Raw genomic sequence first — 19065 nt, forward strand, 5'->3', positions numbered from 1 at the left:
CAAATCTAAGCTTGTTTTTAATAAAACAAATATAGATATGCATACAATAAATAAACTGCTAATAATGATAACATTGTGCAAAAGCAAATTGTCATGAATATACTGAGAAAGCCGCTGAGATGAAAAAGCATGGAAGTTTGGTTTTTATATTTATGTAGGATAGAAAATAATAATTTTTGTAATATTTTAATCCTTTATTTCTTTTTCATTTGTAAAGATATTTGCGTATTGCTCTACACCCTGTGTGTATTAAGCAATGTGTAAGCAAGTCACACAACTAACGCGCTCTGCGCTGGACAATAGACCAACTTTGATCTGATCTATTGAACCATCTATTTAAGTTACTCAAAATAGCAACCCGCAAGCAATGTGCCTCAAAACGCCTCCTTTTTTAGACCAGAACACCTATGGGGGCACATGTGAGCACAAATGCATTTGCTATTTAAACAGCGTGGCGCAAAACGTCAAAACGACTCTTGTGCCGAGCTGAAACTAGCAAACAACAATTGTGCCGCGCCTTGCGCCACATTGCGCCTCATTCTACCGGGTGTATGATAGGGCCCATAGAATTTATATAATTAATGGCCGTCCAAGTATATTCAGTGTACGGTTTTTTTCTTACAATTATTATCATCCTTTACATTTTTTTATTTTTGTATCTGCGATCGATTAAGCAGCGGAAAATCTTTTCTCATTTATCCGTTTCGTTCTGTTTGTGAGACCAGTCAACACAGACAGTCTCACATGCTCTGCAGACCCAAAGAGACATGCATTTTTGGGACTTCGTCCTCTCTGGTATCTAAATCTTTTTAAATGTCCAGGATTTGGCTTTTGCTTTCGCTTTCCAAAGCTCAAATGTGTTTTTGCATTACCTTTTTTCTTAAGCTAACACTCACAGTCACGAGCGAGAGAAACTTTAAACAATTCATTTTTCAAATCTAAATGACACTGGCTGCAAAATATATGTACATCATAAGTAACAGTTAATAACCGCATCTGCATTATTGAAATAATCTACTCTTTTAATCTTGTAATTATAATCCTTTTTGGAGATATTGTCTGTTTTTATTTCTTTTTCTGTGATTTATTTCTCATTTACTGTTTATTTTATTAATTTAATGATTAATATATTACATAGGCTATTTTATATACATATCTAAAATGCTTTGGCATTCAAGCTTTGAACTTGAAAGAAAGAACGTAGCAGATTTTATCTGTCAGTGGGGTCACATGGCTCCTGAATAGCATAGAAGTAATAGAAACAGTGGATTTCTTTTTTATTTATATTTTCATCAGTCTTTTTTTACTTTAACTCATTGAAAAGAAATAGTGTAAAATGGTGTCATAATAATTAATTCTAATTAATAATCTAGTTAATTTAATTTAATTATGTTTTGTTTGTCGCATATAGTAAACTATTTATGTGATGTGGGTAAATAGTGTGTTTCAATCTAGCCTGTGGAAAGCACTGGAGTAGTAGGTGATTTTGAACTTGGGAATTAAAAAAAAAAATCTTACATATACCGTAGGAATGGTATAACGAAAAATGTTGGTGATTTAATAACTTTGACTTTTCAAAGTTGTGAAAATGGTTATCATCCTATATCTAGTTTGGGTTCACGTCTTCTTTTAAAAATCATATGTTTTTATATGAACTAAATGGCAATATGTAAAATAGTTCAGATTCCTAGTGGTATCAGGCTGTTTAAAGTTGTTTCTTTGTTGTTGTTGTTTTTTTTTTAAATCCCACCAATCAGTTCTTTAAACTGCAGCATGAACTTGCAGCTAATACAAAGCGATACGAGCTAGCATAATAAATTAAATGTGCCACAGTAACTTTGTGTGAACACAAATTATGCTGTTTTTTTAAAAAGACCGACTAGCAATTATCATCCTAGCAGTGGCAGTTCTCACCTCGTGTTCCATTAAAGAAGAGCGTCTGTCTGCGTGGGTTCTGGATGACCACGATTGAACCGTCATAATTCTGGAGACGGCAGGAGATCTGAGCCGTTCCTCCCTCCAGCACGGTCACGTTCTCCGCCTGGACGGCCTGCCCTCTCGCTGAAAAACAGAAACCCAAGTTAGCGCACAACTTTCATTTGGTGAATTTAAACATTTATAAAGGTGTTTTTTGATGGACAGAAGACAAAAGTGGCACATGGAGCATATCGGAAGACAGAAATACCTCAGTGACCAATTAACACTTCGCTCACGTAACTACCTCGGTGCTTAGAAGTGTGAACTATGCAGAAGAGCAGAGACCGAGTGAGTGAAAAAAAAGAAAATAATGAGAGACTGACAGATAGACGGAGACAACGGAGGGGAGAAAAAGAAAAGAAAAGAGTCCTAATTAAGTGCTGGTAAGACCAATAGCATCGTTATCTTTATCCATTACTGTGGGCTGACACACTTCTCTCTTCCATCTGCTCCATCTGACATCCAGCTCGTGAAAGCGCCGTTAATGACGACTCTTTCTCAGGAATGAACTTGGATCAGTCAAATGCAGGAACACAGAACATCTAATGGTTACTAAATCTAACAAAACATCATGTTCTGGGCGAAGCTCGTGTCCTGTTGATGTTTATTATAGCAGTATAGAGGGGGTTGAACAAGAGGTCATCTCCGCTGACCCATGTGAACATGTTTCTGGAAGCCACAGCACATCATTAGCCGTGTTCTTCGACGAGAGCCTGTCTCTGGTGGACTCTAATGATTCACAGGCCTGACACCGAGGCATCGCGTTCTTCACCAGAACAGACTCCATCTGATGACATCACAGGGTAAAACTGTCACATCTGCTGGTTTGTTGAGACCTGTCGCCTCCATCTCTCCTTTCACCTGGCCGAGACATAATGTCTGACATGCTCAGACTGATATGTTACAGACATGCTGTGTGACAGGAGGGCTGGATATAGTAGCTGGAGATTGGAACCAACAGTTGGTTGAGTTCTTACAGGTGACTCATTTTACTTCATAGGACCAAATAATGTTTCTTCAGCTATAGGCACTGATTTTCTAGGGGTTGAAACTTGATTGGACTGCTGCTGTACCATTGCTGCAACAGGAGCAATGATATTACGCAACGCTGTTACCTAGTTACATAGGGGCAATTTTCAGGTGCTGCATAATATCATTGCACCTGCTGCAGCCATGTACATTAGCATAGTGCCTTGATTGTTACACCAGAATGAGAGTTCTTAACCATTTCGACCTAGGAAATTATCTTACACTCTTTGGGGGGGTTGGGGGTGGTGTGGGTGGTGAGTTGTCTGAATAACACAGCTAAGTAACTGGGGTATGGGGTGTTTGGGGGAGTGAAATTACAGGAGTTTTCCAAAACGGGAGGGTGGCGGGAGGCGGGTCTGAAATACGGAAGACTCCTGGACAAAACGGGAGAGTTGGCAGGTGTGATTTAAATTCTTTTTCGAAATTTTTAGGTCAGATGTTATTGGTCTAATGTGATTCAATGATTTAAGGGTAACACTTTACAATAAAGGTACATGAATGCTGTGTTGATATGTAAACTAATAAATACTTTATCATGAACTAATGATGAGTCAAGGCATGCGCTAATTATGAACTAACTTTAAATATAACATGAGTTCAAGATTTAATACGGACTACCTTAATTACTTATTAGTACATGCTTGTTGTACTAATTACCACGTAAATAAACGTAAATGTTAATACAGTATATACATTAATTAACAACATGTACTAACATGTAATTAAGGTAGCCGTTATTCACACATGAACTCATGTGACTCATGTTGTACTTAAAGTTAGCTCATGATTAGCGCATGCCTTAACTCATCATTACCTTAAGATAGAGTAATGTTTAGTTTACATATCAACAAATCATTCCTCAAAACATGCCAGATCCTAAGACTGTCTGAGTGGATTAAAAAACAGTAAAACTCTTACGTTTAACTCTTCCCTGTTAAGTTGACTGAACTAAACTAATTGAGTAAAATCATTGCCTCAATTTAATTGAGAAATGGAGTCTCCCTAAACTTGCATATTGAAGTTTATTTAACTTAGTACTAAGTTTGGTGAACTGAATAATTTAAGTATAGTCTACAAAACAGGCAAGTTAAATAAACTTAAATATGCACGTTTTGGGAAACTCCATTACTCAATTAAATTGAGGCATGTTTAAATAAATTCAAAACAAAAAATAAGTAGCCATTTATTCATATATTGTGATGAATAATTATACCTGAAGCCATTTGTTTTCTGATTTTAAAAAAAGACCTTGCACTTAAAAGGTTGCACATATTAGAATTTTACAGTCAAGACTACATTTGTGAAAACAACCTATTTTTTTCAAAGGATTAATTATGATTTTGAGCTCATACTACATTTGAAATCTTAAGTTTATGCATTTTCATGGTACAGTACGTAAGTTAAATTGATTTTCAGTCAACTTTACTTAATTAAGTAAAGACAACATTAGGGTTTAAAGAGTAGGTGACTTGTAAAACGAGCCTATTTCCAAAAAAAGTCTACTTTTAGGTGAACAAAGTTGAAAAGATCCCTTAAACATTAATGTAAAGCTTGCATTCTAACATTTCCTCACATTTCATCCTTGCTATAAACCAGAGGCGCAATGTTTCTTAGAGGAACAATTAGGATTATTATAGAGTTTGTGGCATACTTCAAGACAAAAGACAAAAGTTCAGGAGGGAAATAAAAGAGAGTCTATAAAGGCTCGGGAAGGCATGCTTCATCACCCGATAGCCTGCTCGTCTGGCTTTATTTAAATTTAATCCTGTCAGCCTCTATCCATCTCTGAGTACCCTTGTCTTAAATTCAGCGTGCAGCAAGAGCGGGTTAATAAAACATTGACAGGTGAAGTATTGAGCTGAAATCAAGAGACGAGAACAGCGGAAAAACTGAGAGACAGTGACTGAGGACGTCCCGAAATTTTGCACAATTGCCATTGTAATTGTGGCCATTATTATTTCTGTCCTCCGCATCAATATTGTGATTCACATCACGACAATCGGCACCGCCATTGCTATCCCAATTATTATTCTAATGACTGTTATTACTCTGTGCTCGGGCGTCCGCAGACTTGGCCGCCATTGTTTTAATGGCTCCTAATTGTTCCAACAGCACTATACATCAAGAGAAGGTCTGTGAATGCATGGGAGGCAATTAAAAGCCTAATTCAAACCCAACAGAACTCGAACAAGTGTGGCCAAATTCCCAACAAAAGTAGCTAAATGTGTTTGATTGAGAAGTCAAACAAAACGCGGCTAATTGAGCATCCGTTAAATGCACTCTGCCACACGCCAGCTGTCTCCTCTTCATGTAAATGACCGAAATGAAGGGATGAGAATGGTAAAACAAATGGCACGCAGGAAGGGGAGCGTGCCGTGATGCCAATACAGCATTGGAGAAACTCACCAACCCGCTGATGAAGGTGGAAAGACAGTGAGAGCGAGATGAAGAGGCAGGCACGGGGCAGGAGAAAGACAGCTGCGGGTTTTGGACACATTCACAGCTGCCAGCAACAAAGTGGAGGGGCTACACAAACTTGCGTGGGAGCAGCTTATGGTCGTATCTGCATTGTGGGCAAGGAAGTTTATGAGCACCGAAGGCTGGGCGAAAACAACAAGAAACCGCAGATGGATCATCTTGACCCCATTAGAATCAAACCATAATAACACACACAACATGCTCACAATTGGATTAAGTGTGAAAGTAAAGCAATCGATAGTATGCCGGCATACTGATGCTATGAGGAGCAAATAAATGAAGGGGTCGGGAGTGTAGGGGGGTTTATCTGATTGAGTACTTCATGATTTGGCCAGATGAGGGCGATGTATCAATACACACCATGTGCACACACTGCTTATGCTGATGGAAAAGAGGTTGAATGAGCAAATTTACCAAATATGGTAGTAATTTATTAGTTGAAATACGAGTTAATTAAGAATTAAATAGGAATTAAATAGAAGTTAAAATTAATGGTGTGTAATATAAAAACAATATTTAAATAACAGTAAATAAAACATTATTTTCATCTCTAAATAAGTTTTTAAAAAGGCCATATCTAGCCGTTACAACCTGACAAAATACTTAAAAGGGTTTGTTCACCCCAAAATAAAAATTACCTAACCATTTACTAATGTGGTTTTAAACCTTTATGAGTTTATTTTATCTTAATAAGATAAAAGCTAATTTCTTTTATCAAAATAAGTTAGTTTGAGGAATGCTGGTTGCTGGCTCTGATTGACATTCATAGTAGGAAAAAATACTATGGAAGTCAATGAGTACCTGCTACCAGAAGTCTTTAAAATATCTTATTTTGGTGCTCTACAGAAAAAAAAGAAACTCAAAATAGATTTTGAACAAGTGAAAGGTTAGTAAAAAATGACAATTTAAAATGTTGGGTGAACTGTTTTTTTTAATTGTTAATACAAACTGTAAAAAAAATCCCTAAGATAAATTCCTTTTAAATTTTCAATACGTTTTCGACTTCAAAAGATTTGAAAGTACATTGGGGTATATTTAAATATTTATATTTATATTTGAATATTTAAAATGGCAAAACATTTAAAACAACAATTTGCTCAAACCGAAGACAACAAAAGATATGGTAAAGAATGTCTGGACAGATTTTGCCAACTCAACTCATGAGTGTGGTCCAAAACAACTATTTTTACTGTAGTACACACACTAAGAAACTCTTAGTACTTCTACTAATGCAAGTTAGTAAAAGAATATTTTAATGTTAAACAATTAAAGTGAGATGCATTACTATTTGGAAACAGCTGTGACGCGTCATTCAAGCAAGACCTGCTGCCACAACTACATAAGATTTTGTTACCAAATGTTTTCAGCCAAAAGCAGTAAACCTTTTATGTGGTTTGCTTGTCCTTTTGCTTGTTCTTGTTCATTTTTGGGACTGAAAACACATTAATCTGAAAACAGTTTACAAGCTGGAATTGATGAAATGATGAATGATGAAAACATTATCATTGTGTTTGTGTAAACACCCGTTTGCTACGTGTTTAGTGAGGTGTAGATTAAAAGTAAGTGCAAACAAACAGATAATAATGGTGAATTCATCAGCAAAGTGTGGATTGAAGTCACATTACAACCAAAATTGGAGACTTGTTTTAACACACGACAAATTCTAGAAGTGACACATCGTAGCATATGTAATACAGCGTTTTTGACCATTTTCACAGATTTGCAAATGCAGATTGGATTGAAAATGTTGTTGTCGCATAACATGTTAACATTTGAAGTAAAATAATTTCTATTTTTCTACATCATTGTTTAAACTTATCCTTAGAGGCAGGGTGCGAATTACAGGGGGGTTTGAAGGGGGTTTGACCCCCCTAATTAATGCTTATTTCCCCCTGAAAAACATCAAAACAAGATGTATCGGGGGTCTGCCCTTTAATAGTTAAGAAATTGTTTGCTCTGATCTGTATCTTAAATAATATTAATAATTAAAGTAATAGATAACTTAAATGACCACCCGTATAACCGTTCAAACCACTGTGAATGCATGTTTGTGCCAAAAATATTAATTCAGCGGTTTGAAACTGTCAAATCTAGAGAGACAACAGGCATAGTAAGTGTTCGCAAAACATGTTTCTTGTAAAATGGGCATTTAAACTATAGGTGTTTGTAAAACTAGATGCATAGTTTGTATTTTATTATGCACTTGCTTGCACATGAAACTTAAACAGTAAAATTAAAATGGGCATGGCCATCCAATAACAGGTGCAGGAATACAAACCTATCACAGTTTATTTAATGTCACAAATATCATTGAGAACCGCTCAATATCCTTTAAAACACTAAAAACATAACAATAAGTTTGATTAAGAAATAAGATGTAACTTAATTAAATATATACATTTGGATCACTGATGCACATTACCGAACATAACTGAACAACTTGACCCCCGACAGTCAATGTATAATTCGCACCCTGCTTAGTGGAATCCAACTTACAGGTATTCATTTTAGCTCTTTTTTTGCCCAGATAGCAGCATGCCACTGCTTCTTAGCTATTCAACAGACAGGTTGTAACATCAAACACATTGTGAGATGGTCATCCTAAACTTTTGCAGCCTATCAGTGGTCGCAAGGCCATGACAATGGCTGTGGACTGTTTCATGTTGGTCATCTTTCATCTGGGTTCAATAAACTCCAGACATAAGGGAGGGAATCATCCCCCATCTCCCCCTACTAAGAAGGCAGCACTAAATTAGGTAGGTGAGTTCAATTTAGTGACTTGGTAGAAGGCCAGATAGCAGTTGGCGTATGAGCAACAACCCTGCTCAAGATTAACAAGCTGAATTATAGCTTACAGTGGAGCCACCAGACGCCCTCACACACAGACAGCAGTCCTACATAACACATATATAACTTTCAAAGGAATTAGCAGACAAGCAGGCAGAGGATGAGGACGTCCTAAGAGATTCACGTCAAAGTTTAACAATACTAGAGCTGCTGAAACGTTACGACGTCCTTTGATTCTCTCCTTTAATCCAATTTCACTTCAGTCTTTCTACCTCGCTCTGTAAGCACCTGATATCTTCGTAACTTGTGAGTCACTCATCACTGTTTTATTTTTCCGGTTACCTGACGTTTCTTAACCCTAATGTTTCAGGTAATCAGCAAGCAAGCAGATTTAGGTAGGAAAGCTGACAGACTGAGATGCCATGCTTATTCTCCTCACTACATGGCCTGAAATGAAAACTATCTCTCTGAAGAATCTCATTCTCTGCCAATCAAACGATTAAAGAAACGTTCGCACCATAAATAATACATAATCCCCTGCAAATCCCCACTGTTTCCTTTTTTTATCTCAATCTGTCACTCTCTTATTCCTGGTCTTCCCCAGTTCCGTTTCCCTTGTCTCTTCTCCAATCCGCCGTCTTTCTATCGCCTGCCCTTCTTTTCTCTCTTCTTTTCTTTTCTGCTGCTCTCTAAAACTCATAATTCCCTCTCCTACCGCCTGCTTTTCCTCACTAATCTCATTCCCTTCCGCTTTCACACCTACACAGGCTCCCCCACCTCCTTTTTAACATCAAACCCCGTCTCTTTCCTTCATTCTTCCCTCGCTTTTCTCATCTTCAGCCCCTGAACCCTCACGCTAAGCTCTCTTTTCCTCAGTAACTGGCTTCATCCGTCACTTGCATCCTCTGGTTTTCTCCTTGTAACCTCCTCCAACTTTTTCTCCGCGTCTCCCCTACTTTACATTTCCTTAACTTTCTTCTTCTTTATCTCCCCACCATGGATTCCTCATCATCTCCTCCGTGTTTCTCTCGGCGCTATCTCTCCAGCAAGCGTGCCTGTTTATTTCCATCTCTCTCCTTCAGAAATGTGATTTGTTCTGCTGCTCAGGCTTGCAGTATAATCATGCAGCTTTGTCCGTGCGGGCGAGAAAGAGAAGGAGCAGGGGAAAAGGCAAGGAGGGAGAGAAAAGGACATGCAAAAAGCGAAGAGAGGAGAAAATGGACTTAACATCCATCTCTTGTCTCTTTGTTCCACTCGTCTAATTACATCCATGTTCTTGCCTTTCTGTATTCTCTCTCTCTCTCGCTCTCTCTCTCTCTCATTTGTATTCTTAATCTAAAGCTGAACTGTAAGAAAAAAATTAAGAGTTCACTGAACTTAAAAAATAATGAAGGACATGCAAATGGTAGCCTTGAATGGATTCTTCTTAATTATTTAAAGTAATTATTTTAAGCAAACGTCTTGACTGAACTGGAAATGTCAAACTGCTGTGACTTAAAATCTGCCATCATTGTAATAATTGGACATTTAGATTGAAGGTTCATGCAGTCCTTTTCTCCTCATTAGATTTACACAAAGAATTGAACGGGGATTTCAGTCAGCTAAAAAGCTGTTATTTTATATGTAGAAGGCTTATTAAAGTGCCACCACTCTGAGATCACATGGCCTGCTCAATAATACTCAGTTCTGCAACACTTAAATTACTGGGCACTTCAAATCTGCTACATCCACACCACTAGGTGTCACTAAAACTATAAATCGACAACATGCAAAAAGGTCTGTTTTTCCAATTTATGTATCAATGCTAATTGTTTTTTTATTATTATTTTCATGGCTTTAAGCAATGTAATTGTATTCCAAACTACATGCCGCGAAATGTAAAGTACAACCAGTCATGCCCACTGCTTAATTTTGAATTGCGAGGTCCCGGAACAGATCAGGGTAATGGATTACCCGTGAAGGGAGAGATGTTGTGCACGAAAGAGGAGGGTGTTGGTGTGGTGGATGGCGGAGGGGTGACACACGGACAAAAGGGAGCAATGCAGGAGTGTTGTGGATGAAAGTGAAGAGGGTTGGGGAGTCGCGGAAGAAAGTGAAAGTGAACAGCGAACTGGGTAGGAGGGCGGATCAAATTTCAGAGGTGCCAGATTCGGTGTGTTTTAGCACAAAATAAGCGCTGGTCATGCCTCATTCACACTAGCAGCGACTTTGTAGCTAGCTGTCGCTCTGGGTGATGACCTGCACCAGCATGGAGAATACAACTGGCTTCTGTGCGAGCTATAAGAGGATCACATGAGCTCTACTGATGCTATTGACTTTTGCATAAGAAAGTTGCTCATGATTGGCCTAAAGCTGAAGCATTCTCAATTTTGTCATGTTGCTAGACGCGGCCACCTTGTCGCCAATGGTCACTGTCACTCACTCTCCGTTGAAATGAACAATCGCTTATCGCTTTGCCGCTGCAAGTCACTTGTAGTGTGAATGAGGCTTCATTTTTACAGAGAACCAAACAGAAAACAATTACTTTCCTGCAATATATTAAAACATAGAGACAGTTTACCAAAAGTTAGAATGCTGAATGAAGTGAGGATACTTTGTTGCTTTGACTACAGTTATCAAAATGTCAACATAGGCTCATTCTGAAAAAACGTAGCCCTATATACATTTCTAGAGGTTGCAAATTACATAGACTGAAATAGGCATGGCTGGATTTCATCTTTAAAACGAAAGGCTTTCCTACTGCTAACAGTTTGTCTAGTTTGCTTGCCAGGAACTTCGGCGGACTTGAGACGCAGAGAGGAGTTGACCACAATGACTGGATTTGAGTCTGACAAAAAACTGTTTTAGAAAGCCTGCAAGATAATAATAATAACGATCCAAAAAATAAAATATAAAAATAAACAACAAGGTGAAAATGTGGTAAAATTTGAAAACATGGTAAAAATCAGATGAGGGCTTTCTTTTCCTGTATTGCTTGTTAAAACTGTCGACTGGATTTGGGGAGGTGGGTTGGCGGGTCAATCGATGCCTTTGAAAACACTATTGGGTTATGGTCAGTTAACAGCGGCCTCTGGTGAATTTACGAGAGAACAGCAGGTGCAAATGACACTCGTGAGAGAAAAAAACGTACCTCCTTGGATGCATTTGGCACTCTCCAGAAATGTATATAGAGGTACATGTTCAGAATGAGCCTGGGTTGCAAAATGTCTTTATATTACAGTATATTAAACAAAATTCAAAAAGGATTGTAATGACAATGAATGAGGGGAGTTTGCATGTTCTCTCTGTGTTCACGTGGGTTTCCTCCGGGTGTTAAGGTTTCCCCCACAGTACGAAGACTGTATAGGTATATTGGCTAAACAAAATTGGCCTCAGTGTGTGTGTGTGTGTGTGTGTGTGAGTGTGTGAATGTATGGGTGTTTTCAAGTACTGGGTTGTGGCTGGAAGAGCATCTGCTGTGTAAAATACATGCTGGAATAGTTGGCAGTTCATTCCGCTGTGGCAACCCCTGATAAATAAGCCGCTAAGCCGAAGAATGAATGAATCAATGAATGAATGACACAAGGATGCAAATGATGAATGTTCATTTTCGGCTAAAGCACAGCTTCGCAAGTAAGCAAATCAAGAAAACATCTTGTTGCTTGATCTAAGAATCATTTCAAGAATATGCCCTGAAGCTCCAATTGTGTGCAATTTTTACCTTCAGCGTTTCACTGTCTGTTTATGATGTTTATTCTTTCATTCCCTGTTCCATCTGTGATTTCTCGCTGCTGTTCTCCCTTATCTCTTCCCCTTGCCGCATCCGCTCGCGCTCTCTTTCTTTTGACCTTCATGTTTTACGCTCCTCTGTTCTATCACCATATTTCAGTCATAGCACTCTCTCCTCACTCCATTTCATCTCTCTTTCTCCCTCCATCCGTCCATCTATTTCTCTAGATGGCACCAATCAGGTTATTCTGTCCCTCATCTCCTCACATTCCTTATGTGTGTGCGTGAACATTTCGGATCCATGCGTGTTCCTGACGTGTTGTTTGGAGGCGCTGCAGAGACATTTACAGTCGGTAATAACAAAGGGGGCTTACAGGAAATTTACAGGGCAATTACACAAGGCTAGCCTGGGAGAGTTACCCTACGGTCAGCGCTGAAATCCAGACCATCACAACTCTTCTCACACACCCATGCACATTCATCCTGTCACAACCTGGCCTCCATCCCCAACAGCATCTCACTTTCAACTGCAAAAGGAAAAAAAATGCTTTATTGCTGAGAATTACATAACAGCATATTCTGCCAGGGCTAAAGAGCCATTCTTTATCTCTCTCACTCCACGCATAGACACACACTGGTGCAGAGAATGGCTTTTTGTGGCTGAGATTATGAATATACAGCATGGTTCGAATGTCTGAAACCACTGAAATTGCTTCTATTTAGTCTATTTCTAATTTATTCCTTTTTTTCTTCCATTATAAATCAAATTATTAGCATGAATGAAATGTTGAAATGAAAAATTTAGATTTAGATAGACTTTTAGAACATCTTAATTTTTGTGCGACCCCCTTCCTCTTTAATGACAACAGCACTCTACTGTTACATAAAAACTTTCTGAGTCACATGATCAGCGAATGTAAGTTATTTTATTAGTGACTTTGAAACTAGTGATGCATTTTATTGCATTTATTATTAGAATGATGTGCAAATTTACCCGCGAGCATGTAGTTTACTCAAAAAGAGCAATATATTATGATAGCAATTAACTCAATCTTGATTGTTTTGCTGCAAAATGTAAACTACCGCTAGTAGTTTCACCTGACAACATTCTATTTGGAGCGTTTTATGTCTTCAGACTCGAAAGTGTTGATTTCAATGGCATTATCAGCATCTAATTTAGTCTGCGAAGGTCAGGCAGTCCATCGGTCAAACAGTAAAGTCTCAGCTCTCAGAAAATTCTCACTTTATGCATGACCTCTTATTACAAGTTGGAATCTCATAATTATGGTAATTACGATATGGTGTGAATGCACTTTATACTATCAGGATATTATAAAATTATAAATAATGACATCACTATTTTCTGTAAATATGCTTTGAATTAGTGTGTGTTGTGAGAAAAATTATTTTGATTTGACTTGAAATCATCTCTAGTTCTGTTTGATACTAACAGGCTAATAATTACCTTTTTACTGCAAAAAAAAATTGCTTAATAGGTTCCATATTTCGTGATTCACAGGCTTTTTTTTTCCAATTATGCTTTGAAGTATGGCAACTTCATCTCTGCTCTGTTGACTTTTGATGTTGAAAATTAATTTGTGCATTTTAACAGTCTTTTGTATTGTCATATTCACACTTAGCTGATGATTGATTATAACGTGTGTTTGTTATGCTGTCCTGGAAAGGGGCCCTGAGCTCATAAGATCCTTGAGCCTTAAGTTTGTAGGGTGAGATGAGAGTTCGAGCTCAGATAGATCTCGAGAACTCACCTACTGTTTATATCTGATGACCAAATAAGAATTTTTTGAAGAGATAACTGCTGACTAGGAGCACATATTTGGTGCCAATTTAGATTTGTCAATTAACCTAAGTCACATGTCTTTGGATGGAGGGAGGAAGACTAAGATAACCGAGGACTTCAAGACTAAGATAACGCTAGTTATTTATGGTGAGTTAAGAATCATCTGATTGGTGAATCATGCATTAGCTAATGCGGGACCAGCTATGGTCAATCATAAGAATGTGATCCTCTTGAAATAAGTTTATAAATAAACGTCACTTAGTAGATTGAAATGATTTATTGTATGAAAAATAATATATAGCAAATTTAGTCTGTAAAATAACAGATATATTATTGGGTTTTTGTACAATAACATACAACAACCCATGCGTTAAATCACTTCAAAGTATAAAAAAATGTCAGCAATGTCAGTTTTTCAAACTTTTTTAACATCAAAATTTGTTGGAGGAAAAGTCTCATAATCCGAGTCAAAGCATAAATAAATAAATAAATAAAACTATGACTCCTTGATTTACAGCTAATTTTGGAGTTATAGGGTAACAAAAAAACATGGGAGATTAATAAAAATCTTCACAATCAGAAATTAGGCATTAGAACATTACCATATGCAAACTAACACTATGAGCTTAAGCAATTACCAATAGGCTATTTTTACTAGTTAGTATGGTAAAAATTGTGTTTTTATGTTTTGGGTAGGATTAGGGATGCAGCATAAAATAATACTTTATAGCTATTAATTAACAGTTAATATCTTATTAATAGGCAGGTAATAAGCCAGTAGCGAAAAGTGTGAATTGTGTTCTAAACTAAAGTTTTACATCTTTTTTTAACTGGTAAATTGTTGACTATTCTGAAGATTAATACCTGCATGAACTGGACATGCTAAGACTTTTATTTCAGTATGTTCAGGTAGTTCTGACTGAAACGGAATGGGTTTTTGTTTATGCATTATTCCCTCATAGCAAATTTATGGTAAGAGAAGGCACTAATATCAGGTGCTATGGAAGCCTTTAGGTTAACGTCAACAGAAGGACCGGAAGCAAATGAGCAGAATTTTTTTGAACACTGTAAAAAATCCACACAATTCCTTCATATTTTCCAAACACAAATTGATTAACTTAATTGTTTTTTGTCCCAAAAAAAACTTAAGAATTGTGTTGTTTCAACTCATTTTAAATCCCTCATTTTAAAGTTGTTTGATAAAACAGCAAAAGTAATTTTTTGAGGGAAGCTTTTTGTCTGAAATTTTCACCTAAAATGAGCATTTTTCTCAGCCTCCTGTGTTTATGTTCAGATATTTCCCTTTAAAGGCAATGAGAAGAACTTTATTGTCATTATATAAAAATATACACTTTCTGAGCCTACACACATTAATTTAAGAAAAATGCTAATTCTAGAAGGAATTATCTAATTGCTTTCAGAGGTTTTTGCATCTAAACTCTTCATGTGTCACGATCACCAACGATCTAACAACCAGAGATTGCTGATAAACACTCACATTCACACGAACTACAAATCTGCCATGTTATGGACTACATATTTAGTTATGCAACACATACAAACACCTGCACCAAGTCACCAGTGATTGCAAACACTCACACAGCTGAAGCTGCTCACAGACTGATTACCTAGACTATAAGTAAAGCTCAAACACACATTATGTTGCTGAGTCTTGTTTTTTTGTTTAGTTACTATGTGTTATCTTTGTCTTGCTTTGCCATGTTTTTGACCCTCACATTGTTTGTTTGTTTTAAGTTGCCTGCTGCCCGCCTTGTCATGATCTGCCGTTTTTTTTTTTTTTTTGACTAGGACTCTGGATTGCCCTTATACTGTACATTAGTTTGCTCCTGTGTTGATCATTGCTTGCATGACCATCCCGTTAATAAAACCCTGTGTTTGGATTTGCACTTCCGTTGTCAGCGTCACATCATCGTTATATCATGTGTTAATTATTCACCTTAAGAATAACAATGTGAGTTAGCAAATTAAATAATGTATATTTTTATTTCAAATGTTCAATTAGTAGACATGAGCATGTAAAATGCAATATCTCCTGACAGAAAAAAACCCTGATATTGTCCAATAATAAATATGTTACTACTGTACTTATTTCAGATCTTTAATTTAAGTTTGAGTTAGCTTTTCAGCGTAGACTGTTGACTTTTTCTCTTGTTGACAATGAGCTCCAGCACCCCAGGATGTGATGTTATTAAAAAAGCTGAGGAAAAACAGCAAGAGAAGTCTGAAGTATAGACAGATTGTCACATCAACCTGAGCTAGTGAGTCACAGAGAACAGGAACAACAATGTCCTTGCTGAGCTATAAGTGCACATACTCTGGGAAAAACAGCAATTACACCATAAAATGGCCAATCTTGCGTTTCCTTGAGGTTCTTCTTGAATACGTGCTCTCTTTAACTGCAGAAGTCCCTGAGTGAATTTGAGGTTATCCTTCATAAAACCACTGTCATATCTGCTTCCTTCATTCTTGCCGTTTCTGTGTCCCTACAGAGTCTGTATTTTTGCTCATTTTGTCCCGTTCTCATCGTTGTTATACTGTCGTTTCCTTCCTCCCTGGTGTTCTGCTCATTTTAATGGTTGTATTAACAATTCCCTCTTAACTTCAATCTCTTGTTTTACAACTCTCCGCTGTTCTTTCTTTTTTACCAAACCGTCTGCTCTCTGCTTGAGTTTTCCACATGTCATTACTTTTCTTTGCTTCTTCATCTTCAACATCCCCTCCATTGACCTTCACTAAAATAGAATTATTTCTCTTTTCAGAAGCATCGTTAGTCTAAAATGCTGTGCTTAGTCCTATTCGCATGGTACTTGTTTCTCTTGAGGATGTAAGGTAATTTCAACATTTACCGGAGGTAATCAGGGATTTTATTGGCATCCAAATCCAGAATGTCAATGCTTTTCACACACCAGCTGTGTACAAATTTCTGGCCTAATTACCTAGTGGGTTTTGAGGCACTTTAACTGCTGTCCAATTTTTTTTTATCTCTGAGCTTGCAAAAAAAGATCAAACCAGCCTAACGATGTACACTAACAGTTATGTTTTGTGGCAATATGCATGGATTTTAATATGAAGATTAAAATAGGATGTTATTATGGGAGAAACCGGTATGCAATTAAGTTAGATTAAGTAAATTGGGGTCTGTATGTACTTTATGAGATTTTCATTTATATTTCAGTGTGTGAACAGGTTGTAATGAAACTTAAAAATGAGACTGAGGAACAATTATCATTCTGAAATCCATGCAATAAATGTTTATGATTAGTGACCAATAAATAGTGCATGATCTAGCATGATGTTAAAACTGACACCATAATACACTAAATACTAATGTTTTGGTTGATTGCTAATAAAAGACTGATGTTTAATTCTATACAATTTTGCCTGTAAATTATTAAATATACAGCAGTTCAATTACTTGTACTCTAAGTTAAATTGGTATTGCTGTAAAATGGAGAGTTCACATTGTATTTAACAGTCTTATAAATTAATTTGTATTTTATTGTGTGCTAGTTCATGGTACATGTACAAGTTTAAAGAAGTTTTCACTCTCAACAGGCCTGGTTTGAGTATAAAATAATGATTGCCTCCTCAACAACGTTGCTGTTTTGACTCATTTACGTTTCATCACCCTAGAATTATGAGGTTCCTTCCAGCATTTTTGTCAAAATTGAGTTATTGATATATTCTTATTAAATGACTACTTATTTACATTATGGTATGTTTTTTTATAAGTTGTTTACATTTTAGGACTTTTTATTTAAAGAAACAAATGTTACACACATACTGTTTTCCAAGGAATGCAAAAACTTTCAAGCTCAATATCTCAAAATCATTCAGAATGCAGATAGAACCCAAGGTGACGATATTTTATCAGCTCTTCATGAGTTCTCTGCTGATTACAATAGCATCACTTGTACAGTTTGCTCAAAAAACAAGCACATTTAGCCCAGCACAGTTTGGGATGTAAGTACTATCATAAAATATGCAACATCTTTAAATTCTATCCTAAAATACAGTGTAAATAAAGTAAAGCAGAGGGGTATCGCACAAAAGTAAGGATTAAGTTGGGATTTTAAGGCTATCCTGGCTGAATTTAGCCTTGACTCAGTTGCATGAAAGGAGGGTAAACTCAGTTACTATGGAGACTTATTGTTTGAAGCTAGCCTGCTCCAGGGCAGGCTAACAACCAGGCTAATAATAATCCTACATCTTAAAATTCTAACAATTAAGGTAGCTCAAACCATTTGAGGAATGTGGGCATTTATGCAATGTAGACCAATATGTATTTTTTCTCTTATCATCAATTATTTTCTTTCTCTTATCTGTATCTCCCCTATATTTAATTCTGAAATGGATATATATATATATATATATATATATATATATATATATATATATATATATATATATATATATATATATATGAACATATACAAAATGATTGCTAATGAAATTAAACATACTTATTTTAAAATTCTAATAGTTGAAAAATATATGTACTGTAAATACACTGTAAATAAAAAATGTGTAATTTTACGGTTTATTACCGGCAGCTGGGGTGCCGGAAAAAAACTGTAAAATAACGGCTGTTAAATTACAGTAATATACCGTAAAATAATAGATGTTAAATTACAGAAACTTTCTTAAATTTAAATTTCTGGTAAATTTCTGTTTTTTAATATTCGTTATTTTAGGGTACATTTCTGTAATTTAATGCCCGTTATTTTATAGATTTTTTTTTTCCGGCACCCCAGCTTCCAGAAATAAACTGTAAAATTACAGATTTTTTTTTAAGATTAGCCAAGAGCATGGAATAACTGTAAAACACATTCGTTTCTAATAGCGTCAGTAAATCAGTACACTGTAAAACCCAACAGTCAACTTTATCAAATGAAATGAGTGTAGTTAACCCAAAACTTACTGAAAATTAATTCTACTTATCTGAAAAGAGATCCGAAGTTCAACAGCTGAACAGTGTAGAAGGTAATGAGTTAATTAAATACTTGCTTTAACTTAAATGGAGTAAGTTAAAACTACTCATATAAATTTGTTTAAGTCAAATGGTTTGTCGCAATCTGTTTCCTCAAACGGTTTGAGTTGCCTTAACTAATTAAGTTTTGGTGTGAGTTCTCTTCATTTATTGGCTTTTACTAAGCTCAAATTGTTTCGTTTACCCAAATGGATTAAGTTCACAGTACTCATTAAGGATTAGTTTTTGAACTTGAATGGTTTGTTGCAATTGGTTTCCTCAAATGGTTTGAGTT

At 36.4% G+C, this 19065-nt stretch overlaps 1 protein-coding gene across 4 annotated transcripts in view; it reads right to left on the bottom strand.

Moving 5' to 3' along the window:
- The window catches only part of cadm4 (cell adhesion molecule 4), a 330099-nt gene that overhangs the window by 87030 nt on the left and 224004 nt on the right, over positions 1 to 19065 (bottom strand). For all 4 annotated transcript variants that reach the window (XM_087285659.1, NM_001007428.3, XM_087285660.1 and 1 more), the window contains 1 exon segment: positions 1915 to 2061. In XM_087285659.1, the coding sequence (XP_087141785.1) occupies positions 1915 to 2061 (147 nt within the window).

The sequence above is a fragment of the Danio rerio genome, chromosome 16 (assembly GCF_052040795.2).
Source record: "Danio rerio strain M-AB ecotype USA chromosome 16, GRCz13ab, whole genome shotgun sequence".
Classification (NCBI taxonomy): domain Eukaryota; kingdom Metazoa; phylum Chordata; class Actinopteri; order Cypriniformes; family Danionidae; genus Danio; species Danio rerio.